The 22,932-nt window shown below is 33.6% G+C and overlaps 11 protein-coding genes across 11 annotated transcripts; 6 read left to right on the top strand and 5 right to left on the bottom strand.

The window, feature by feature from the left end:
• Positions 1–392: 392 nt before the first annotated feature.
• T551_02859 (uncharacterized protein) lies at positions 393–2,552 on the top strand (the record flags this gene model as incomplete). The annotated part of the gene is made up of 3 exons (XM_018375122.1): positions 393–1,928; positions 2,063–2,165; positions 2,296–2,552. 3 exons carry the CDS (start codon positions 393–395, stop codon positions 2,493–2,495), a joined length of 1,839 nt encoding a protein of 612 aa, XP_018228663.1. The 3' UTR covers positions 2,496–2,552.
• A 16-nt stretch (positions 2,553–2,568) lies between these two features.
• On the top strand, positions 2,569–3,711 carry T551_02860 (uncharacterized protein; the record flags this gene model as incomplete). Its single annotated transcript, XM_018375123.1, has 2 exons — positions 2,569–3,024; positions 3,070–3,711. 2 exons carry the CDS (start codon positions 2,569–2,571, stop codon positions 3,709–3,711), a joined length of 1,098 nt encoding a protein of 365 aa, XP_018228664.1.
• Positions 3,712–3,968: 257 nt separating this feature from the next.
• On the bottom strand, positions 3,969–5,958 carry T551_02861 (uncharacterized protein; the record flags this gene model as incomplete). Its single annotated transcript, XM_018375124.1, has 2 exons — positions 3,969–4,567; positions 4,617–5,958. The coding sequence occupies 2 exons, from the start codon at positions 5,956–5,958 to the stop codon at positions 3,969–3,971; spliced, it is 1,941 nt and encodes a 646-aa protein (XP_018228665.1).
• Positions 5,959–7,010: 1,052 nt separating this feature from the next.
• On the bottom strand, positions 7,011–8,344 carry T551_02862 (uncharacterized protein; the record flags this gene model as incomplete). The annotated part of the gene is made up of 6 exons (XM_018375125.1): positions 7,011–7,227; positions 7,272–7,416; positions 7,459–7,913; positions 7,955–8,036; positions 8,082–8,271; positions 8,327–8,344. The coding sequence occupies 6 exons, from the start codon at positions 8,342–8,344 to the stop codon at positions 7,011–7,013; spliced, it is 1,107 nt and encodes a 368-aa protein (XP_018228666.1).
• A 750-nt stretch (positions 8,345–9,094) lies between these two features.
• Positions 9,095–9,618, top strand: T551_02863 (ribosomal protein L14; the record flags this gene model as incomplete). The annotated part of the gene is made up of 4 exons (XM_018375126.1): positions 9,095–9,136; positions 9,184–9,244; positions 9,290–9,505; positions 9,548–9,618. 4 exons carry the CDS (start codon positions 9,095–9,097, stop codon positions 9,616–9,618), a joined length of 390 nt encoding a protein of 129 aa, XP_018228667.1.
• A 240-nt stretch (positions 9,619–9,858) lies between these two features.
• On the bottom strand, positions 9,859–10,307 carry T551_02864 (DNA-directed RNA polymerase II core subunit RPB9; the record flags this gene model as incomplete). The annotated part of the gene is made up of 4 exons (XM_018375127.1): positions 9,859–9,966; positions 10,014–10,059; positions 10,106–10,203; positions 10,248–10,307. 4 exons carry the CDS (start codon positions 10,305–10,307, stop codon positions 9,859–9,861), a joined length of 312 nt encoding a protein of 103 aa, XP_018228668.1.
• A 106-nt stretch (positions 10,308–10,413) lies between these two features.
• T551_02865 (ribosomal protein L7/L12) lies at positions 10,414–11,019 on the top strand (the record flags this gene model as incomplete). Its single annotated transcript, XM_018375128.1, has 3 exons — positions 10,414–10,478; positions 10,533–10,647; positions 10,705–11,019. 3 exons carry the CDS (start codon positions 10,414–10,416, stop codon positions 11,017–11,019), a joined length of 495 nt encoding a protein of 164 aa, XP_018228669.1.
• Positions 11,020–11,089: 70 nt separating this feature from the next.
• On the bottom strand, positions 11,090–11,920 carry T551_02866 (uncharacterized protein; the record flags this gene model as incomplete). Its single annotated transcript, XM_018375129.1, has 4 exons — positions 11,090–11,248; positions 11,293–11,499; positions 11,540–11,716; positions 11,762–11,920. 4 exons carry the CDS (start codon positions 11,918–11,920, stop codon positions 11,090–11,092), a joined length of 702 nt encoding a protein of 233 aa, XP_018228670.1.
• A 1,184-nt stretch (positions 11,921–13,104) lies between these two features.
• T551_02867 (anaphase promoting complex subunit 1) lies at positions 13,105–18,224 on the top strand (the record flags this gene model as incomplete). The annotated part of the gene is made up of 8 exons (XM_018375130.1): positions 13,105–14,177; positions 14,222–15,075; positions 15,118–15,510; positions 15,560–15,630; positions 15,675–15,886; positions 15,928–17,165; positions 17,207–17,950; positions 17,998–18,224. 8 exons carry the CDS (start codon positions 13,105–13,107, stop codon positions 18,222–18,224), a joined length of 4,812 nt encoding a protein of 1,603 aa, XP_018228671.1.
• Positions 18,225–18,373: 149 nt separating this feature from the next.
• Positions 18,374–19,466, top strand: T551_02868 (uncharacterized protein; the record flags this gene model as incomplete). Its single annotated transcript, XM_018375131.1, has 4 exons — positions 18,374–19,069; positions 19,110–19,229; positions 19,273–19,391; positions 19,439–19,466. 4 exons carry the CDS (start codon positions 18,374–18,376, stop codon positions 19,464–19,466), a joined length of 963 nt encoding a protein of 320 aa, XP_018228672.1.
• Positions 19,467–19,902: 436 nt separating this feature from the next.
• Positions 19,903–22,891, bottom strand: T551_02869 (uncharacterized protein; the record flags this gene model as incomplete). The annotated part of the gene is made up of 16 exons (XM_018375132.1): positions 19,903–20,207; positions 20,247–20,504; positions 20,548–20,840; positions 20,885–20,956; positions 21,002–21,147; positions 21,194–21,301; positions 21,342–21,419; positions 21,460–21,551; positions 21,596–21,710; positions 21,752–21,904; positions 21,947–22,056; positions 22,095–22,223; positions 22,268–22,393; positions 22,443–22,526; positions 22,576–22,673; positions 22,716–22,891. 16 exons carry the CDS (start codon positions 22,889–22,891, stop codon positions 19,903–19,905), a joined length of 2,343 nt encoding a protein of 780 aa, XP_018228673.1.
• Between the last annotated feature and the right edge of the window lie 41 nt (positions 22,892–22,932).

The following is a 22,932-nucleotide window of genomic DNA, read 5'->3' on the forward strand; positions in this document are numbered from 1 at the left end:
GCCGCGCGCAAACCCGCTCGCGCCCGTCGCCGCGCGCTGCTTCCTCCGCCCGCTCCTCGCCCACTGCGCGCTCAGCACCCGCCTCTGGCTTCACACAGACACTCCGTCCATGTAGGTCTAGGTCACGTGCACCCATGCCCACACTAACCGCTAGGCTCGGCGACCCGCTGTTGCTCAGCCAGCTCGCACAGACAGTCGGCGTGCTTGCCGCCGCTGTGCCCACGGACGCAGAGACTGCTGCTGACGCTGCTGCGCTTCTCGCCGCCCTGCAGACACACCGCGACGCGGAGGTCTGCGCCGCTGCTGCCGCCGCTGCCGCCGTGCTGCGCGCACAGTCACGTGTATCCACGTGACCGGAAAGATTTTCGGCGGGGCTGCCGCTGCGTCGCGCAATGGCGGCCGACGGGCCAGAGAGAGGGGAACGAGGCGTCTGTAGAGGACAGGAGGCGCTCAGAACGGGGACAGAGGGGACAGAAGGGTGTGCAGCAGGGGGCTGTTCGGAGACAGGAGCGGTGGGGGAACGAGAGGAGACGAGCGGGGCAATGAGCCGATCGCCGGGAGAAGGAGCACGGCTGGTGATTCGGCGGGGAATTCCACGGGACGCAACAGGACGGGAAGTGGCCGCTCTATTTTTCTTTGCACGGGGATGCACCGGGACAGCGGTAGGGCGGTTGGGCGCCGCAGTGACAGAGGAGGGTACGGAGAAGTCAGGACAGAGTCAGGCAACAGCATATTTTGAGAGTAGAGGAGCCGCACGAGCAGCACAGGCAGCGCTGGAGGCGCGGGGATGGGCCGGGATGGGAGGAGAGGCGCTCGAGACAGAGATCCAGGCGGTGCAGGGAGAGCCGGCGCCGGGCGGGATGCAGCCGGCGCAGGCGGCGGCGCACCACCCGCAGACAAGCCGGCTGGCACAGTACTGCGGCGGAGCGTTAGACCCAAAGACGGGGGACTGGATGCAGGCGGTATGCGGGGTGCCGTACGCGTATGGAGTGTATGGGGGGCACGGGGGGTCGCCGGGGCACGGAGAAGGCAATGCAGAGCTATGGCCGGTGTCGCCGGGGTGTGTAGGGAGTGTGGGGAGCAGCGGAGCAGCAGAAGCAGAGGAATGGCGGCTCCAAGCGGAGGGGACGGCGGGGCAGTCGCCGCGGCATAAGGGGGAGCGGCAGCGGTTGCTGCCGCAGGGACAGACAGGGCACTTTGTGCCGAGCTCACCAAATGGATATGTAGTGAGCCCGAAGATGCAGCCGCTGGTAAGCGGGATGGGAGGGTTACAGCTAGGGCAGCTGGGACAGGTCGGGCAGGTAGGGCAAATAGGGCAGATAGGGGGACTTGGGGGCGGACAGCCGTATTTTGTGAATGCAGTGAGCACGGGGTGTGGCTACGGGCTTGGAAGCCATGTGCGGGGGGGGATAGGGGGAGTGGCAGGGGTAGGAGGGGTGGGAGGGGTTGCAGGGGGTGTTGGGGGGGTAACGGGGGTTCCTGGGGGGATAACGTTTAGCACGAACCCGGCGGACCAGAATCCGCCGTGCAATACGCTATACGTGGGGAATCTGCCTTTGAGTACGTCGGAAGAAGAGCTGCGGAACCTGTTTTCGCGGCAGCCGGGGTACCGGCGGCTGTGCTACCGGACAAAATCGAATGGGCCGATGTGTTTTGTGGAATTTGAGGATGTGGGATATGCAATGAAGGCGCTGGGGCTGCTACAGGGGGTATGTTTGTCAAGTTCGGTGAAGGGGGGGATTCGGCTGAGTTTTAGCAAAAATCCTCTGGGGGTGAGGAGCAGTGGGGGGGGGAATGTGCTGGTGGGCCACTATGGGGTGCAGGCGAATGGGTTTTCGCCATCGCTGCATGCACACTCGGGGTTTGCGGTTCCTGCGGTTCCTGCGGTTCCGTCGGTTGCGTCGGTTCCGTCGTCGGTGTGGACGGGGGTGAATCAGCAGTTGCTGGGCAAGTGAGGGCATTTTGCATAGAAGGTGTGGCAGTGTGTGGCAGTGTGTGGCAGCGTAGGAGGTGTAGGGTTATATGTATGGGATATGTATGGGATATGTATGGGTGCGTATAGGGATATTGGAAAAAAGACAAAGGCGAGAGAAGCCTGCATACCTGTTGTGATGTTTGTTTGTCAGTGTCTGGTCAGTTGTCAGTTTCTGGTCAGTTTCTGGTCGGTGTTAGACAGTATATCCTATGTATCTTTTGGTGATAATTGCTCGCATGCACATGTTAACATTTTGGAGTCTTAGCTAAGCATTGCAATATGTTTTGTTTATTTTTGAATATTATTTTGTTTTGTTTTAGGTATTCTTTGCTATATATATGATACATTTATGATACATTGGACCCGTCCAATATGTGTACGTGGTGTCCGTGTACGCCCATGTCGTATACTTTATGCCGCTTTTGCAGGAGCGTTGCCAGAGCGACAGCCAACGTCAAAAAAAATCAGAGATGCGCAGCAGGCGATCTTTTGGTCTAGATGGGCTGTAGACCCGGGTTAAAAGGATGTCTTAGGCAATGACGTCGTCTTTTCGTTCACTGAAAATCTCTTTTTCCGCTTTTTTTTCAAAATCAATGTCCTTTTCCTCGTTTTCTGATCTGAATATCAAACAGGTGATTTCTGATATTTGCACAAAACCTGCTTTCCGAGACCTGTTTTCATATGACTCTGAGAGAAAAAGAAATAACAAAAGGCCTTCTGACAAATGGCGTTTTTTACTGCCCATTCAGTATTCGTATCATTCACCACAGTATCCGATTGTATTGTGTCATGGTAGGGTGTTTTACTTGTGGGTTTTATCTTACAAGAGACAAGGGCTGGGTTTTTTTGAAAAGATTCCGTCGTCTTTGCCAACTTTTCAGCTTCATTATTGGGGATCTATTTTTGAGTCTTTGAAAAAACTTGGATGTCAGGTTTATGTCACCAAAGTGCCTAGTACGGGTACGATTGCACATCGTGCCAAAGAACTTAGCAGACAACTTTCTTCTATGGTTAAGGGAAAGCGTGTTAATCTTGTTGCTCACAGTATGGTACTTTTTTCCAAGTGCTAAGGCATGTGGTTAATCATGTTCAAGGGAGGGTTAGATTGCCGGTATTTGCTCTCGAAGCGTTTGTACACAAACTATTACCCTGTTTCCCTGACGACTTTGTCATGTCCTCACCGTGGATCGCCTTTCATGGATTGGTGTCGAGACTATCTTGGATTAGGCCGTGTTTTTCCTCATACTACTGGTGTTGTAAAAGAGAATCCCATGCTACAAGATACACAAGTTTTGGCTAGTCCTTGCAAAAAGAATGAAAGCAATTCGTCTATTTCTTCGACTATTCTAACGAGTATTATGTTTTCTCAAACAATGGATACACCTGCGTATGCTAATTTAACAACTACGTATTTGAAAGAATCCTTTAATCCGTTCATCTTGGATTCGTTAGAAGTGAAATACTATTCGTTTGCTGCTGTTGCGCCTTCTGTGCCAATATGGCATCCTTTATATCTTCCAAATCATGTTGTTTCTCAAGCAGAAGGGATTCGTAATGATGGTTTAGTCAGCGTTGAAAGTGCTACATGGGGCAAATTATTGGGCATACTTGATTGTGATCATTGGGAGTTACGGGGTAGAAGAATAGGTGTAGGAACAGGATTTAGCAAACGAAATTTTGATGTAAATGATTTTTATTGTGCTTTAGCAACGCATTTGTGGAACGAAAGTTTTTAGATGTATTTATATTTACAAAATTCTAATAATCCCTAATCATTTTAATCCACGTTCTGATTCTTGTAAAATTATTTATTCAGGTTTTCATTTATTGAATCATAGAAAAAGTTAAAAATTACTCGGAATTCGTTAGAAACTTGGGAAACTGAAATTTATATCATAGAAACTGGTCTATATTGATATAACGTCATTTAAAACAAGTCATTTTAATATATACAATGATATCCCTTCTAGGGATCTTTCTAAAATGTTTTTCATTAACATGGTGATTTTTTAAGTTTTCTTAATAAATCCAAGGGAATATGTTCATGTTTCACTCTTGCCTCCATTTGCTTAAAACAGTCTTTATTAGAAACGTCCACTTTCCCATGAGAATCTGTTTCCTGTCCTTTGTCTAAAGCACAACATTCTATCCGTTGAACAAATTTAGAATTTAGTACTTCTTCTGCCGATAACCGCTCGTTAGGATTAGGATTAAGCATTCTATAAATAGTATGCTGAGTACTGGCTTTCCAATGCTTAAAAGGAGCATATGCGGGAAGTTTTTCATCCTTGACTCCGTTCGTAGTACAGACAGGAGAATACAGTGGAGACATATCTGTAAAACTTGAAATAGAGGGTACTGATGTTGACAAAGGCAAGGCTGAAGAATCAACACTAGTTTGATGTGATGCAAAATTCGATGATAATGAATCTAAGGAATCGATAAATTTTGCTCGAAACTTTTTAAAAGCATCTAAATAATTGTCATAATGCTTATCACCAGGCATTGCTTTAACAAAAAGTGTCCCACCCCAGGTGAGACAAAAATAAACAATTGCACAAGACCAAATATCTACCTTAAAGCCATCATATTCTAACACATGTTAAAATGATACATATCGGAGAAAGCGAAGTGATGCTACCTTTTTGTGTAAATACTTCGGGAGCAATATATGCGCCACTTCCACATATCCCACGGCATTTTTTGGCTTTTTTTTCCCCCTCTGGGGAGTCTTTATTAAATAATACGTCACTTGTACCAAAATCTGTAATTTTAAGAATACCGTTGTAATTAAGAAGTAAGTTTTCAGGTTTAATATCTCTATGCGCAATCCCCTCAGAATGCAAATAATAAATCCCCCGAAGTAGCTGTTTAAAAAGACAGTTTCTAAGGTTTGGTGCCATTTCTTTCGGCTCTGGCTCTGCAGTCCAGTCGACCATGGATTTAATAAGAGAATGAAGGTCGCCCGCGGCACAAAATTCCATTATTTCACACCATGAGTCTGCACTGAGAGCATGATCATCTAAACAAATATCGACGGCACGCACAACGTTCGGATGGTCAACTCGCCGTTGAATTGTCCATTCGCTGGCAAGTTTTTTGAGATAATCTTCTTTTCTTTCAGACCTGCTTTTCTTCCTGAAAGTTTTCACTGCAAAAAGACCAGAATCTCCACCAGTGCTTTCAATGCTTGAATGACATCCAGGTTTAAGGCTAACAACTTGAACCGTAGCTGTCGCTCCAGAGCCAATATCTTTTTTCCGAAACCCGTGATGTGTGTTTCGATAAATATACCGCTCCTTCAATTTAATAATGCCTTCTCGGTTAATAAATTGCTGGATCCCCATGCTTAATGAACGGTTCCTGAAAATCTTTGATTTCAGCCCTGATCCAAGCTCTGCACAGGCATGGTTTAAAGCATCTGAAGAATCTGTATATATCGGCTCTGTAGCTTCAGGTGCTCCACTTTTAATAGATTCAGGAATAATAGGACAACAATCATACATGATCCCCTTTGGTGATAAAGGCTCACTATGTCCATTGATTTTATGGTGATTCCTGCGGTTATTAAAAGGCTCTGATGAATTTCTACTATGATGTAGTCCCGGTATATCTATAAGATCTGCATCTGATGACGGAAAAAATGAAAAATCATCAAACGGCTCGATTTCTTTTGTAAGACCGTCAGATATACATTCTGTCTCTGTATTCAATGAAAAGGATCGTTGATGTTCAATCGATGAAATAAACATATTGGATTTTCCTGGAAACCCCAGTCCATGAAATGATCTAGAAAACGTGGTTCCATTTTCTGCTGCAGTTGATACAGCCAACGATGTAATTGCAGACATTGATGACGTTTTCTGCAAGAGCTTAGGCCACGGTGATGCTCTTTCCAGTATTGTTGATGTGTGTTTAGACATACTATGCAGGTCTCCCGTTTCTTTTCTCATCTGTGGAAGATGTGTTACGAAAGCTGACATAATTTCATGACTATATGCTCTTCAAACTTCTTCTATACTGGTTTCAAATACTGAGATTTCCACTTGTTGTGTCCAAATACCGTCTTATATGCGTTTTTTAGTGACCTTTAGATCGCCGATCTCAAATACAAAATCAAATATAAAAAAATCTTCTATATTTTTAGAACTTTAGTGCAATTCCAATATATAACTACGTATTTCTTCTAAAAATGTTTTTTTCTGTCCTTTTTATTCCTTATTTCTTTGTTAAAAATGATTGCTTTTCACTGAAAAATATGCTCTTTCGATCTCTTCATGTGTCCTTGTTTGACTTCCCGCGTATCGTGTTGCCTAGGTAACTCTAATGTCGCTTTTACTATGACTGTTTTGCCAAAATATACAGAAAGATGCTTTTAAAATGTTTTTAATGTTCTTTTTTATATTTAAAAATTATGTATTCTTAGTATTAATTTACTTTAATGCTTTTTACAAGAGTCAAATACTCATATAGTGCTCTGCCTTGTCTCCAAAATGAGGCTCGGATCATGTGAAGGAGCTATTGTCGGATCTAATCAGTATTCTGCATAGGGCTAAACCCTAATATATAGAATGTAGAGAGAAATGGTAAAAAAGATGGTAAAAAAGAGGAAAAAAAGGACAAAAGAAGCGTAGAACATGTTATTGAAAGCATAAGAAGCTTTTCTTAATTTTTTTTTACCTTAGACGTATTTGAGTATTTTTAGTGAGCTATTTTAGTGGAGTTTTGTAAATTGGACTTTGATAAAGTAGTTAGGGTTTAACCCTACGCAAATGGAGAGGGTAAAGCGGATGTGCTTAAAGTTTGTATGGGAAAGATAAAATAGTATATCTGATTATATTAGATATTAAGACGTGTATGGATACAGAAGAAGTATATGATAAGTGCATTTTGGAGGGGGTTGTAAAAAAAATGTTCGGAGTAAAGTTAGAATCGATCGATCTTAAGAGTAAATTGGATTTATTGATGTTTAAAAAAATGTATGAAAGATGCAGTATAATCGATAAAAGAATGTAAATAAATGTAAAAAAGTGAATTATGAGTCTGGAGCAGCGTTTTGAGAAGAAACTGCAAGACGTGCTTCAAGACTGCGAAGGGCTTCTTCTTTGGCAAGAAGTTGCTGGCGTTTTTCGCTGATTTCTCGTTGAACTTTGAGCTCTATTTCACGGAGTTTTTCTTCCTCACGGCGTAATTGCTCTTCTTTTAAACGTACGGATTGGGTTGCAAGATCTTCTCGACGAATCGATATATCACTAAAGACAAATGAGCAGCTTTATGAAAAAGAAGTTGAATATACGCAGAGACATCAGCGGATTTACTTAATTTTTCGGTACGATAGTTTTCATATAAAAAATCGTGAGTGATTTCCTTTAAATCACATAGATGTGTGCGCAAAAGTACTGATTTTACTACCAAGAAGTCGGAATGAGCCGGATTCTCAACTAGATACGTGAAGATTTGCCTTCTTGTATGGAATTGTATACCTTCGACAATCCCCCATGGATATTGCCGTGCTCTTACACGTCGTCCATTATATTCAATGATATCTTCGCTTCCTACAATAGCAAATGGCATCATGCTACGCAATTCTGCGTTTTCTTCAACAGTCTCTTCGTCGTCTTCTTCAACATCATAAGGGAAATTGTAAATAGGGATATTATAATGATCTATGTCTTCCATGATTAATTTTTTATTTTCTTGCAATTCCGCCAATGTAAGTGTGTCTGCCTTGCCAATTACTGGAATAACATTTACTCTTGGAGATAAACGACGCATTAATTCAATATCGATTTCACGAAGTCCATGTCCCGTTGGTACAATAAAATATAGTAAGACGTGCACTCTGTTATCTCGAAAACGTGGATTGCGTTTAATCCTTGATTCTTCTGCCAATATATTATCATATTGTCGCTCAAGGTAAGCTAAAATCTCTCGAAAACTGTAATATTATGTATGAAATAATAAACAAGGTATTCATACTGCATCTCATTATTAACACTATCTCCAAATGAAGGACAATCCACAATTGTTAAGGAAATACGTGTTCCATCTTCTTCAAGATCTTATGTAATCAGCTTTACTTATCACTATTTATTTTCATTATTACCTACTGTTACCGGATGAATTGAAATCTCATCTTCAAGATGTGCATTTGCTGGATCATCTACTTCTTTATGCTCCATAATATTTTCATTACAAAGAGTATTAATAAATGTTGTTCTTCCTGTGCCACTTGCACCAACAATCATTATAGTAAATTGAACTCCTTTTTTAACATTTTTCCGGCTACGTTGGTTCTATTTTTTTAATTTTTAGTAAAACACATTAAATTGTATTTAAAGGTTTATTTACTGCTGCTGCAGATGCCATTTTACTTTGATTTTCTTATAGAATTTCTTCTTAGTTGTGTATTATTCGTTAAATCATGTACGTGTCCGAAGTGAGCGGGATAGAAATATGGCTGAAAGTATAAAATAAAAAATGTTTTATGAATAAATATTATATATATATATATATATATTCTATTTAAATATTTCAATTGATTGTATTTGTTTTTGTAATTTTGTTTTATAATTTTATATTTTTGTTGATTTGGTATATTTTATCGATGTCTTTGTATTTTTTATGATTGAAGAAATGGATTGAAAAAAGAGTTTTTGTATTTTAAACAATGCTTTTTAAATAAAATTTATGTATTATTTGTATTTAAAATATACGTTTCATTAAGAATTTGAATATTTGATCAAGATTTAATAAATTTTGGAAATATATAATATTCTATTTTTAAAAATTATTATTTTTAAAAAAAATATTTGTCTATTTTAAAATATAATGTTACTTTTCAATGTTTATTTATATGTTAAATTATTTTTGAATTTTAGATATTATTAAACTTAGTATTTTTTGGTTTCTTAAATAATAAAATAGAAAACAATGATATTTTATCATATTATATTAATCCAAATTTTATATATAAATCTGTAGATGTACAAAACATGTTTTATATGTATAAGTAGATATTTATATATTATAATAAGGTATAATATTATCGATTAGACGACATTTTTATCTAAGTATATAAAAATTAAATTTTTTGAAAATATAAGAATTGTTAACATAATGATTAATTTAAAGACAATTCTTTCTGTTGTAGATAATTCTGTAAGTTTTTTAACCATTTTTTTTGATAGTTTTTTAAGTTATTGTAGGGTGCACAGTTAGCAGAATGTATTAATGTTCTAAAATCAGGAAAATATGCAAAAATAGGTTGTTTTTTTGTGGAAAATATAATATTATGTCTTATTTATTCTTTAGGTGATGAAATTGTTGTTGTTATTCAAAAAGCACGGTCATCCGGTTTATCTGCAGGTTCTCAGAATATAAATAAAGTTCAAAGAGGAGATATCAAGCATGCTTTAGTGGTTCGAACAAAAAAAGAGACACGCAGAAAGGATGGGAAATATATTCGGTTTGATGATAATGCATGTATTTTAATTAATAAGAAAGAGCCTATTGGCACACGTATTCTTGGTGAATAAAGTTATTTAAAAATATACAACTAATAGTCGGAAGGAATTGTTTCTGCAGAATTAAAGTATAAAGGATGGAATAAAGTCATTTCCTTAGCACAAAAAGTTGTTTAATATTAAGATATGAAATTTATACTAATTTAATATATAAAAAATGTACTGATTTTTTCATTGTAAGCCATTTGAATCATATTAGTTAAAACATTATGGGTCATACGGTATTGTCATCATTTCTTTTTTAAAAAAGATAGTTTAAATATTTTGTAAAATATATTTGATATATCTCACATAACTTAATGGACTTTTCCACAATTAACGCATACGTAATGTAAACACTTATGTGTCTTAGTTAAGCTAACTATGGCATGGTCTTACCATCTTTGTTTCTGTACCTTTTCCTTGTGATTGGAAAAAGACTGATTCTCGTCCATGACATGATGGACATTCTTTATTACTCCTTGGCTATCAGATATTCAGAAACATTGTTATTATATATATATTTAACGAACTAATGTAGGATCTGATCCAAGATCCGCTGTTACACCGACTGTTTCTCTTTTAACTGGTTAAAAACGTATGAAAATTGAAATATACTGCTCACACTAAAGAAGAACGGAGCTCATTCCTAAAAACGCAGAGATTTTTTGCAACTTCACTGTAATCACAGTTTCGACAGGCATATAAAAGTCGTTTTTGAGACTTTTTATCTTAAAAAAATGAAAAAAGTATTATATTAATTTTACTTTTTCTTCCTTAGGATAAAGCATATTATTACATTCTATACAATAATGAAAAGTTGCCATTTTATCTTGATTTTTTATCCATGTAGTGTTGGTTGATTCTGAATGTTTTTTTGAAATACATTATCGATTTTAACTTCAAAAGTCTATAAAGAAAAAAAAAATAATAATGGCACAATACTGGTCAAGAAATGCCTTAAAGTTCTTTTTAAGAAGACATAAATGTATTTACAGGTATGGAAGAATGGATTTTTTTTCCTAAAATAATCTATATTTATATTTTAAAAGGTTCCAAAGGATTCATCATTATTCTTCTATGTCTAATGATAAAATCTCTAAGATAGTGGATCAGATAAGCTGTTTGACATTGAAAGAAACAGCAGAACTTGTCTCTCAATTGAAGGTTCTGAGTTCAGATGCCACTCTATACAAGTTGCTGATCTTTAAGTAATAAATATAGATTCATTTAAATATTCAAGATATTGCACCTGTAGTTACATCAGTACCATTATCTACTTCTGAACCAGTACACCAGGAGAACGATGAAGAAAAGGAAGAGAAGCGCCTGTTTAATGTAACTCTTGAATCATACGACCCTGCTGCAAAGGCAAAAGTTATTAAGGAAATCAAGTCGATTTTAGGACTGAATCTTGTGGAATCCAAGAAATTTGTAGAGAGTAGTCCAAAGATGCTTAAAGAAGGTGTGAATAAGGAAGATGCAGATAAAATAAAGAAAACATTTGAGGATTTGGGTGCAAAAATATCTTTAAGTTGATTTATCGTTCAATATAAATCAGGGTTTTCATAGCATAAGCGAATATATACAGAACATATCTCCCTTGTTTTTATGACGGAATCATAGCTGCTTTTGTGTTTTCTTCTTCCATATATTCGAAATCGTATTCATCTAAAGACGATGTGGTTTCCCACGTATTTTCAAACTCTACATTTATACCAACGTTCCCTTCGGGAACAACCCATATATTTTCTCGCAATCGTTTATGCTATTTTTCCATTAACTTAGGTTTATTTGTGTTTCTATATTTACTCTTTCTCTATCTTCTTCAATTCTACGAAAAATTTCTTCTTTAGAAAAAAAAGCTTTATTTTGAATGGTATTTGAAGATCTACAACAGTGAATGCATATAGAGCATTGTGAATTGCTATACTTGTCATCTCTTTTAGATAAAGATGCTTCTATTTCAAGGAAATCTCGATTGTCTATATATGCTTTGTTTTTTAGATTTTCAATAACCTGAAGCTAAGTAAGACTAAAAAAGGCGTAAAGGTGTTACCTTCCGGACTGCTGATACATTCGCTGCTCCTTGTGGTCCAGGTGGTGCTACTGCTCTAACAATTTTTGCAATATCTTTACGTATCATTGAAATATAACTGTTGCATCCATTTCTGTAGCTGTAGTCGCAAAGGGTCTCCAAAAAGTATATAATATTTACTCTAGAGTTCAAAGATGACTAGATCATGTTAAATATTTAGTTTGAAATATAATTTGTTGTTACAAGTTCAAGTTCTTCCAATACACAATTATATAAATCTTCATCTAAATCTTTATGTCGAAGTGCAAATTGTGCTGTTTTTATTTGAGATTGTTGACTAGCAGTAAGTCTTTTAAGGATTTCTAGGAATGCAAGACGTCCTTCAAATGGATCAAGAACCATTATATGTATTATTTTAATTATTGATTTTATTTTTTGAGGTTATCGCTCTTGGAACTAAGTTTAAAAAACCGATAAAGAATCTAGAAAATGAGACATACTTAATAAAAAGACTATTTATGAATATTTTAGTTTTTTTAGAAAAAAATAAATTAGAAATATAGTCTTTATTAAAAAAAATTGTAAATGTAAAAAGTCCCAAATGTTATTAGTTGTAAGAATATTTTTGGAGTAATAGGTTAATTTTTTATATTATATATATGATTTAAATTGTTTCTATATGGCAGTTTAGATAGTAAAGATAATTCTACTTCAGAATTGATTGATTAAGCTAAGAATGAGTAAATTATCAAAGGTTTTTATTTTTATATAAAAATTATAGATTTTTAAAGCATTGTTGTAAAATTGAGAAAAGAAATCATAAAATGATTAAAATATCTAAAAGATAGTAATATGCGCAAGAGGAATTAACCTTGATTGGAAATATTCTAAAGATAGAGCTTAATGATTTATATGTAGATTTTGTGAAAAGTTTTGTTTAAATAATGCTGTGTTGAATAATAATAGAATATCACATGAAGTAAAAAGATGTTAGCAGATGTTGTGTGTTGATAAAATGCTATGATAATATGTAAATTTTATATAGTGGTGGTTTTTTATTATCTTAAAAAGTCTTGATAAATTTATCATTTTATATGTTTATATTCAATATTTATGTACAAATAGTTATGAAGTAATTATAAGTATTTACAAATATATTATTTTTATCATAAGATATAATTGTTTGGTATTGTTAAAAGGATGAACTTTTTCAAAAAAACTTTCTAGAAAATACTCTTTGAATATTATTGTACGTTTTTATTAAATTTAAATGATATATTCAAGGGAAAAGACTGTATACTAGTGTATAACTTTTATATAGATATATATTTGCTATTTTTTGAAAATTTTTTATTAAAACTTTAAATTTTAGCTCTTATATATTTAAAAATTGTCTAATTAAATTATTTAGGAATTTATCATTAAAATATTTAAGACATGTAAATGATATAATTGTTTGTATTTTTATTAAAAAGACTTGGTTTTATTTGCTATTTATAAAATCGACCTGATTAACAGATCGTGATAAACGTCCAATATATCAACTAATGATGAATAAATTTTAAATAAAAGAATTTTTTATAAAAATGACATTTGAAATTGTCCCTGAAGAGCTTGGAAACCATCTTCCAGCAGGTCTTTTTTATTGTTCAGAGAATGGGATTGCAGTGGATTCTGCCGAATGGCGTGTAATTGAAGATTCTCCGTTTCTTGATGAAGAGCTTTTAATTACAGATAATACTGTTGTTTGGTCTGTTTCAGGAAGAGTAAAACGGTCTTTTAATTTTGATGATGATGGTCAACGAGTGACACATGCATTGTTTGCGTATTTTGTGAATCCAAATGATGAAATTACGAGTTATCATGATCCATCGTATGTGCCGCCTTTAGGTACACGAACCCGGTCTTTGAACCAATTGAGTGGATGTGTTCATGATACAAGGCGTATGGCGCATGAAACGTCTATTAAAGATCGACGAGCAACTCATGGGAAACTTAAATCTGATAGGCTTTCAATGAACCCATCATCCCACCTTTTGAGAGCATTAGTCATTATACTTGAGGATTTATCGCATATTTTCTTTTTGGATGGCGCACTATGGGTTATTCATGTTCCTTTTCGTGTTCGACGGGTGCTTGCTGCGCCTCGAGGATTGATTCTTGAACGATCTCTTGAAAATCTTGAATTGGGTATGCCATCTCAGGAGTCAACTCCTGAAAATTATTCTCCTCGTTTTTTTTCATTGATTGGGCCGTTGGACGAGTTTGGACTTGTTGTTGCAGATGGGATTTATTCATTTGATGTGCATGATGAGTTAGTTTATATAGGCAAAGGGGATGAAGCGTTGTTGGTAACAAGGAATGCAGAGAAGAAACAAGTTGACATTTGGAAATGTTCATATGTTTCTCAAACAGAGCATTGTTTTCCTCGCCCGTTAACAAGTGTATCGGCGAGGCGACGCTCTTCTTTTGGAAGCTTAAATTATAACGACACAGATACGGATATATATGGGTCTTCTTTAAAGTCTGAATTGACCATTACGTTGGATAGGATGGCATTTGTCAATAATAATCAATTACCTGCATTGTTAGGTGAATCTGAAGGGCTTAGAAAAGAAATTTTTGTAACACATATTGAAAGTTTTCCATCTCGCTTCAAGTAAGAAGTTTAGATCATTATTTTTATATTTTCTAATTATTAAGTAAACTTGCCTTTACTGTATTTTCAATTCGTCCGTCACCAGGAATTGAAGTTATTTCTATATTCAATAAAGAAGAGTCAACACTTTTGATTCTTATATTTCGACGAGATGAGGGATTTTCGCCTTATTTGATTGATTCTATCACTTTTCCTGCTATCGGTGCTGCGCCTCTTATTTCTAAATGTATGGAAAAAATACTTATATTTTCGACAAAAAAACCTATTCTTAGACTCTATGCACCTTGTTCTCCTGATATTGAAGTTAAAGTTGATTCTATTAAAGAAGAAATAAGTGAATTGGTTTATCCTGTTGGTTGTCGAGTATCTTTAAAAGATGTAAATGGCACTTTAAGGAGAATTTCTTTTGATCTTGAACATAATACTGTTTTGGTTCGAAGATGTTTTGAAGCTTTGAAAATGGTTTTGCCTTATAAGGATTTTGAATATTTTCAAGCTGCGTTTCTACATCAAAAATTGTCGAACGGTTTATGTTTGAATGAATTTAAATCGTTATCTATTACATTGTTTTCATGTTTTTTATGTGGTAGTATAAAACCTAGACATATTCAAAATAAAGTAAATGGGAATTATTCAACTGAAATACTTGAGATTATTGCTGAAGCATACCATTTTTGTCAAAAAAATGATATGTCGGTTATGACAAAACATTTATCTTATATTTTGCAGTGTTTTCATATTTTAAGCGAAGATTTTAAATTTGATTCTGCTACATTATTATATTGTCGTCAAATAATACCTATAAAAGCACAAATGGCATATTGGTTAGGATGGGTTGCATTTGTAGAAAAAGATATGTTATATGATGAATTCATGACAACTATAATATTTGATAAGGGTTAGTAGTGTGCAGTGGAAATTAAAATCTAACATATATTAGCACGGCTTGAACACCTTAATATATCTCAGTTTCCTTCAAAACCTTATTCTGTTTATCATAATTTAATTTTAATGTTAAAAAGGAAAAAATATGAACCAGTTCCATCTATTACAAATATCGGAAAAACTAATTTAGAACATAAAAATTTAAATTATACTCAAGGATCTAAAATCGTACCGTCACTTTCTAAAACTGTTTTTTCATTATATGAAACTTTACTTAATCCTAAACTGCCTCTTCAGGATGTTGTTACACAAATGGTTGAATATAAGTTTACATTAGATCATTTAAAACGTTTACCTGATGGAGTTGCTGTACCATTGCGAGATGCCATAAGATATTCTCAAGAAAATCCTTTACCAAATTGGGGTGTTGAAGCACTTCAACTTATTGGTATGTTTTTTATAATTTTTAAAAAAATAATGTATAATTGTTATTATAGACAGAAAAGATCTTGAATATCGTATTACTGTTGGTGATGAAAGACCTCGTAGATTTCCTCCGACTCTTTCTGTATTTTTTTGTTGTATTGTTTAATAATGTATTGATTTTTTTAGCAAAAAAAGCCAGAACCAAAAGATACTAAAACAATATGTCAAGAAGTTTCAGATCTTGAAGCTCATGTATCTTCGGATCGTTTTTCAGAGGAAGATCATAAAGCTGTAACAAAACTTATATTTCGTGAAGATCGGCGTCTACAGGAAGTTGGAAAACTTCTTCAGATATCTAAACAAACTGTTGTCAGGATTGATTTACGCCCTGAAATGAGGTAAATTATTTATTTTGTATTTAATAATTATATAAATATAGTGAACACGAAATTGTTTCTGTTCAGCAAACACTTGCCCAAATTATTGCTATTCGAACATTATCTATCCCTATTGGTAGAGGGTTATATGCTTATAGCTCAAAAACACCACTACCAACTGAAAAATTCCCAATACCTGGCTTTAATTTCACTGTTAAAATAAAACCTCAGCAAGTCCAAGTACCTGTTGCGAAATCATTTCTTGATGATCAAACTACTACATGGGGATTGTTTCATAATGGAACAGCAGCTGCATTAAGTATTGCTAATGATACTAAAGACATTAGTGCTTCATGGATCGTATATAATAAGCCAAATGAACTTTCTAATAGACATGCTGGATTTTTATTTGGGCTTGGATTAAATGGGCATTTAAAATCTATGGCAACTTGGCATGCTTTTAACTACTTAACATCGAAACACACAATGACATCTATTGGTCTTCTTCTTGGACTTTCTGTATCTTTTATAGGTACTATGGATCCTACTATTACTAGATTACTTTCTGTACATGTACTGGCTTTATTGCCCCCAGGATCTTCAGAACTTAATTTATCTACATTAACTCAAACTGCTGGGATTTTAGGTATAGGATTATTATATTACAATACTCAACATAGAAGAATGAGTGAAGTTCTTTTAACAGAAATATCACGGTTTTCTCCTCATGGACAAGAATTTCGAGATGAGGGTTACCGTCTTTCTGCTGGATTTGCCTTAGGATTTATTAATATTGGAAAAGGTCAGAATTTAAAAGGATTACAAGATCTTCATATTGTTAAAAATCTTGTATCGTGTATTTCTGGTGGAAGACATGAAGAAACATCACAAAACTTGGATATGGCTTCATCTGGTGCTGTAATTGCATTATCTTTAATATATTTAAAAACAAACGATGAAGATGTTGCAAAAAAAATAGAGATACCAACAACAGAACATCTTTTAGATTATGTAAGACCTGATATTTTACTATTAAGGGTCTTAGCGAAAAATTGTATCTTATGGGATAAAATTGATTGCACATTTGAATGGATTAGAAATCAACTTCCACCTATATTAAGAGATCAAGTATTACTTTCTAATAAAACTGCACTTGATTCGAATGATATGGCATTATTTAATATAATTGCTGGTGCTTGTTTCAGTATGGCTCTTCGTTTCGTAGGGACAAGGAATGAGAATGCTAAGAAATGTTTATTGCACTTTTTGGATAAATTTATGAATCTTTCTGCTGTAATAGGTATATTATTTATTTTAAACTTTCAATTATTGATTTAATAGCGAGTACACATGATCAGAAACTTTGTAGAACTACTGTAAAGAATTGTTTAGATGTTTTATGTATATCGTCAAGTTGTGTTATGACAGGTTCAGGTGATTTAGATGTTTTACGAAGATTAAGAAAGTTGCATGGGCGCACTGATTCTGATATAACATATGGAAATCATATGGCTACACATATGGCTATTGGTATTTTGTTTTTAGGAGGAGGTCAGTATAGTCTCGGAAATTCAAATATTTCAATAGCTTCTATGATATGTGCATTTTATCCGCAATTCCCAAATTCTGCATGGGATAATATTTCTCATCTTCAAGCATTTCGTCATTTATGGGCTGTTTCTTGTGAACCAAGGTGTTTAATTGCTCGTGATGTTAATACTTTGCGACCAACATTAGTACCTATTGTTACGGATTCACCACATGCACTTTATAATGGGAAAAAAATGATTGCTCCATGTCTATTACCTCCACGTGATGATGTATCTATGATTAGAACATCAAGTTCTCAGTATTGGCAAGCTTCTTTAGCTTTGCACTCAACACCTATTTCTCCTCAAAAGACAACAACAATGTATATCTCTAAAAGGGCTGTAGATTTTCAAGAATGTTTTAACCTTGAACCTTTGTTTCAGTCAAGTATAGAACGATCTATATTAAAAATATTTTTATCTGAATCATTACTTTCTGATGAATTTTATTCAATGGTATCTAAATCAGAACTTGCTTCACAATTCACCATTGATCGTTAGTATATTCAAATATATTTTTATATTTTCTAATTTTACAAATAGGTGCGTTTCAACAAGATGATGCAATTAATAGTAAATTGTTTTTACTTTTTGATATAAAAAAAGAAAATTCTGACAAACTTTATGGAATTCAACTGCTTCTTGTATATACTGAAAATATGTGTACAGATACACTTGCTTTAAAATATTGTGGTTTTCGATATCGCTTTTTATCTGATGATTTTTTAAGTCTTTTACGTTTTAAAATGTGGAATGCCTGGCAATATTAAATTATGTTTTTAAAAATAAATATAAGGTATATCTTTGATATTTTCTTAAAAAGTAAACCTCTCATGGTTTAATTTTTATATGATCTTTTTTTGTTTTTTAATTATTTTAAATTTCTTTTTTATTTTTCCTCGATTACGATTTTCTTACAATGACAGGTCTTGTAAATTATAGTGACTCAGATGATGATACAATAACATGTTTTGAAAAGAATGCACGGAAATCACTTAAGAGAAAGGAATTGAATGGTGTATCTGGTTTATTTTCATCTTCTATATCTTCTTTAACAAAAGAAAATATTCGGAAACTTCCGAAAATCAATAAGGAATATGAGTTTGATGAGCCAGAAAAAACAGGTATTTCTAACAGTAGTGCAGAAGAAAAGCATTTAGGGTTCTCTTCATTGCTCCCAGCACCTAAAAATAATTTAAAAATGGTTCGTTTATTCAAAAATACTGAAACCGGAAAATCTGATACGAAACGCATATATATTTCTCACTCAATAACAAAAGATAAGGAAGATGAACATAAAGAGAATGATGTAGATGATTTTCAATCAAAAGTTTCTTTTTTTCCTTTGAACATGGAAAAACCAGATATAGATGAATATGAACAAATGAAGTCTGATTCTTCGTTTTATGTTCCAATTTTTGTAAAGAAAAATGATTATTTAGCTTCAAAAAGAAATAGTGATCTTTATAATGTAAAATTAAATGAAAAAAATCTGCCAAATGTTCATTACAATGAATTATATCGTGTAGATGAAGATCAGGATTTTTTGGAACATACATATTTGTTAGATAAGGAGGAAAAAGAGGTTTCTCGTAAAGAAAAGGATATCGAATCGGTAATATATTTAAATAGACTATTTTTATACTAATAAGTAGATGAGAATTTATGGAAAGCGCAGAACGGAGCAAGGTCCTATTAATTTTTTGGAAGTAAATGCTGAAGAGGAATATAATACAAATGAGATGATGAAAAAGCAAGGTTTATTAGTAGAAGCTGTATATAAATGCATATTTTTTTTAATCATCTAATCATTTTAAGCCTCAACCAATACGATCGATTGGTGCAGGAAGACACCAAATTACAACTTTACTGAACTCTGCAATATCTCAAAGAGAAGTTTTCGAAGAGTCATTTGCTGCGAATAAAGAGATTAAAAGGTATATATATGCATGTAATCTTATCGTTTGGTTTAATTATTTTAAAGACAATCTGGAAAAAAATATGGATTTTGATATAAATTGTTTAATGATTTTGTTTTTTATAGACCATGGCCGGAAAAAGTAACTTGATTGTATATACGTTGGTTTTTGCATTGAATCATAATTTAAATAATAGTTTTGTAGTCTTCAATATTATTTATAATTTCAAATATTAAAGTGATTTTATCGGAATATTCAATATTACATAAAAACATTTTTAGAAGTATACTAGTTTAATATTTATTCGTATAGATTTTCGATGTTTTTTAATGGTTTATTAAAAACTCTTTTAATGAGATCCTTTTAAAGTGTTAATATATAGTAATAATATTGGGTAGTTTGACTTTTTTTGTTATTAAACCACACAGTCTGCCTTTAGTAGTAAATAATATAAACCTTATACCCTAAATAGTATATTAGAATAAAAATATTAAGAAGTAATATACAAGTTTTTGGAATAAATTAGTAGTTAGTTGTACACTGCTTTTCGGAGACAATGTAAATGGTGACTTGTCCACCCATGGTCTAAAATCTGCATATACTGGTGAATCCGGAAATTGTAAAGTAGAAAAATGACAGTAACTGTTTCTAGTATATTTATAAATATTTTTGTTTTTTTCTGTTTAAAAATTAGAAGTGTATTAGTATTTATAGAATGATAATTTCCTAAAGCAAGTTGTAGTTGAAAACGAGAAATATATCCTATAAGAATTGCATCGTCATCATTATTTATTATAGGGAATCCTCTATATGTATGATTTTTAAGTAAGAGTTCTACATAATTAGAACGCATTATTTTCTAAAATAACTAACCTAAGCTTTTTATTGTATGTCCTTTAGCAGCAATAGTGACTAATTCGTTCGCTCTCGTGATATAATTTTCAATAGTATCATTTTTAATCTTTAATTCTTTACTTAAATATGGATAACTATTCAAATAAATCCAGCTTTCATATATTCCGTATTTCCCAAATGCATCACTAACCCATTTGCTTATCATAACTGCAATCATGATTGGTAGTACGTATGTTAAAGCACCAGTTAATTCGAACATAATAATTACTAAAGATACTAATAGATTAAAAATATTATTTTAAAATAATAGATAAATTACCTGTCATTCTTGTTACTCCTGCAACTGCAGATGCTGCACCAATAATAGAATATATTTCGGGAGCAACACATTCTATATCTGGCTTACATGCACTAAAGACCCAGGCAGAAGGTATTTTATGCTGTATATATTGCAAAATTATTCCAATTAACCTTCCATATAAAGCCCCTATAACCATTGATGGTAAAATAATTCCAGAGGGCACTTGTAATCCAAAAGAAATGCAGGATAAAAAGATTCCAAATATAGTTGCATATAGAAGTATAAATATTGATGATATAATATTTTCTTTCCTAAGAAAAGGTAAGATGTATATTAAAACATAACGAAATGTTACAGGCAAAATACAATAGTATCGTTTTCACTACATTTTTTAAATAACTGTGCTAAAAGGTTGGAATGTTGAAATCTGACTAGCTATTAACTATATTCTTAAAAAAAATGAAAATATTACTTCATGAGAACATTTGAATAATTAATAAGACCGGTTATAAATGTAACGACTAACACTTCTTGAACAGGATAATTTGTTATTTTGTAATTAGATTTTAATTTTAGTATTTTTTTATTAAATTTAATAAATAAAAAACCATACAATCCCTATGTTTTGAATCAAAACTAGAAAAAAGTATAAGAAAATTATTACACCTATCACTCCTAACAAAGAAATTGGAATAAGTTCAAAACTATACCATTCTACTTTAAAAAATGCTTGGTAAATAACAAGTCTTCCATCTCTAAATGGGTTGATGAACTAAATAAAATTAGTAAAAGTATAACTAACAGTGTACAACTTTTAAAGACATTGCACTAATCATTGCACATACAAAACTTCTCCACATAGTTTTCTCTGGAAAATAATATGACAATTGCTGAAGAAGTTAATTTGAAAATAATAATTAAGGAAAAAACCTCAAGAGCAAATAAAACACCTCCAATAGGTGCACCAAATGCTACAGAAGTGCCTGCTGCTGCTGCCGCTGACAATATTTCTCTTTTTTTAGCTTTGAAACTTATTAATTGTTATTTATTTTAAATTGTAATTTACCTTGATTTTCTTTAGCAGTACTAAAAATTTTAAAAAAGAAATCAGCACAACAACAAGCTATATGAATTAAAGGTCCTTCTTTGCCTATCCAGAGGCCGGATGCTATAGAAAGACACTATGATAATGAAAAATAAAACTATAAGATTCTATATATACCACGCTTAAACTTTTAATAATAAGTGTCCACTTTCCAAGAAACCTATGCATGACAAAACCACTAAGTATAATTTTAATTTCAGATATCCCACTATTTTTTGCATAACATGCATAACTATTAACAAGAAATGATGAAATGAGTCCAAAAAGTGTCTTTTTATGTTATTTTAAAATTATTATATAATAGACACATACAACAAAAATAATGTAAAAAATATATGAAACAATATATGATTCTTTTTTTAGTATGTTAAATGCATCTTTCCACGAAACCCAATCATGACATGTTTTTTCCACTTGTTTTGCTTGAATATCAATATATATATATATATAAAGAAAAAACCTTCTTGTGGAACCCAGCAACAAAAATTACGATTTAAATAGAATCCAGATTTACAGTATCCTTCTCTTATATCCGAAAGCCAACCTGAAACAATATCTATAAAACCAGAAATAACGCCAATAGAAATGCCTTTTTTATCAAAAAAAATATTGAAAAAAATATCAATGTCATACCAGTAGTAATAATAATAACCCACAATTGACTAAAATCCCAGAACTGGTATATTTTTCCCCAAATGCCTCTCAATTTCCGAATTGTTTGTTTTCTATCTCTTTCTTTAGTATTTTCATCGACCCAATCTAACAATAATTTAATCAATACACAAAAGAAATAATAAAAAAATCGTACCGATTGTAGAAAAGTTCTTAAGTTTTGAACTTTCAGAACATTTCTCGTAGAATAGTCTTGAAAATATGTGTTTTATTGTTGATCCTAGTAATTGTATATTATTTGATATTTTTTTTAAAAAAAAAAAAAAAACCTATAAATGCAGCATTTTTATCCTCTAATCTTTCAACAAATATGCTTCTTTCTTCTATTTCTGTACTTCCTGATTCTCTTTTTAAAGAAAATTCTGTACTTTTTAGAGTTAAAAAAAACTTTTTATAGAATATGTTTTACTTGCTAAAACTATGTGTTTCCCAATGATTTTCTACTGATTCATAAATATTTCTTTCGGATTGAAAGTTTTCTGATTGTTTATTTGGTGTATAATTATGGGCAAATTCATTTCTATACATTTCATGAATACTGCATAAAGTAGACCGCTTGTCGATTACCAACTTCGAAAATCGCATAAAGACGTAATATTGTAAAAATGATAGAAAATACTGCTGAT

Source organism: Pneumocystis jirovecii (genome assembly GCF_001477535.1).
Source record: "Pneumocystis jirovecii RU7 chromosome Unknown supercont1.13, whole genome shotgun sequence".
Taxonomy (NCBI): domain Eukaryota; kingdom Fungi; phylum Ascomycota; class Pneumocystomycetes; order Pneumocystales; family Pneumocystaceae; genus Pneumocystis; species Pneumocystis jirovecii.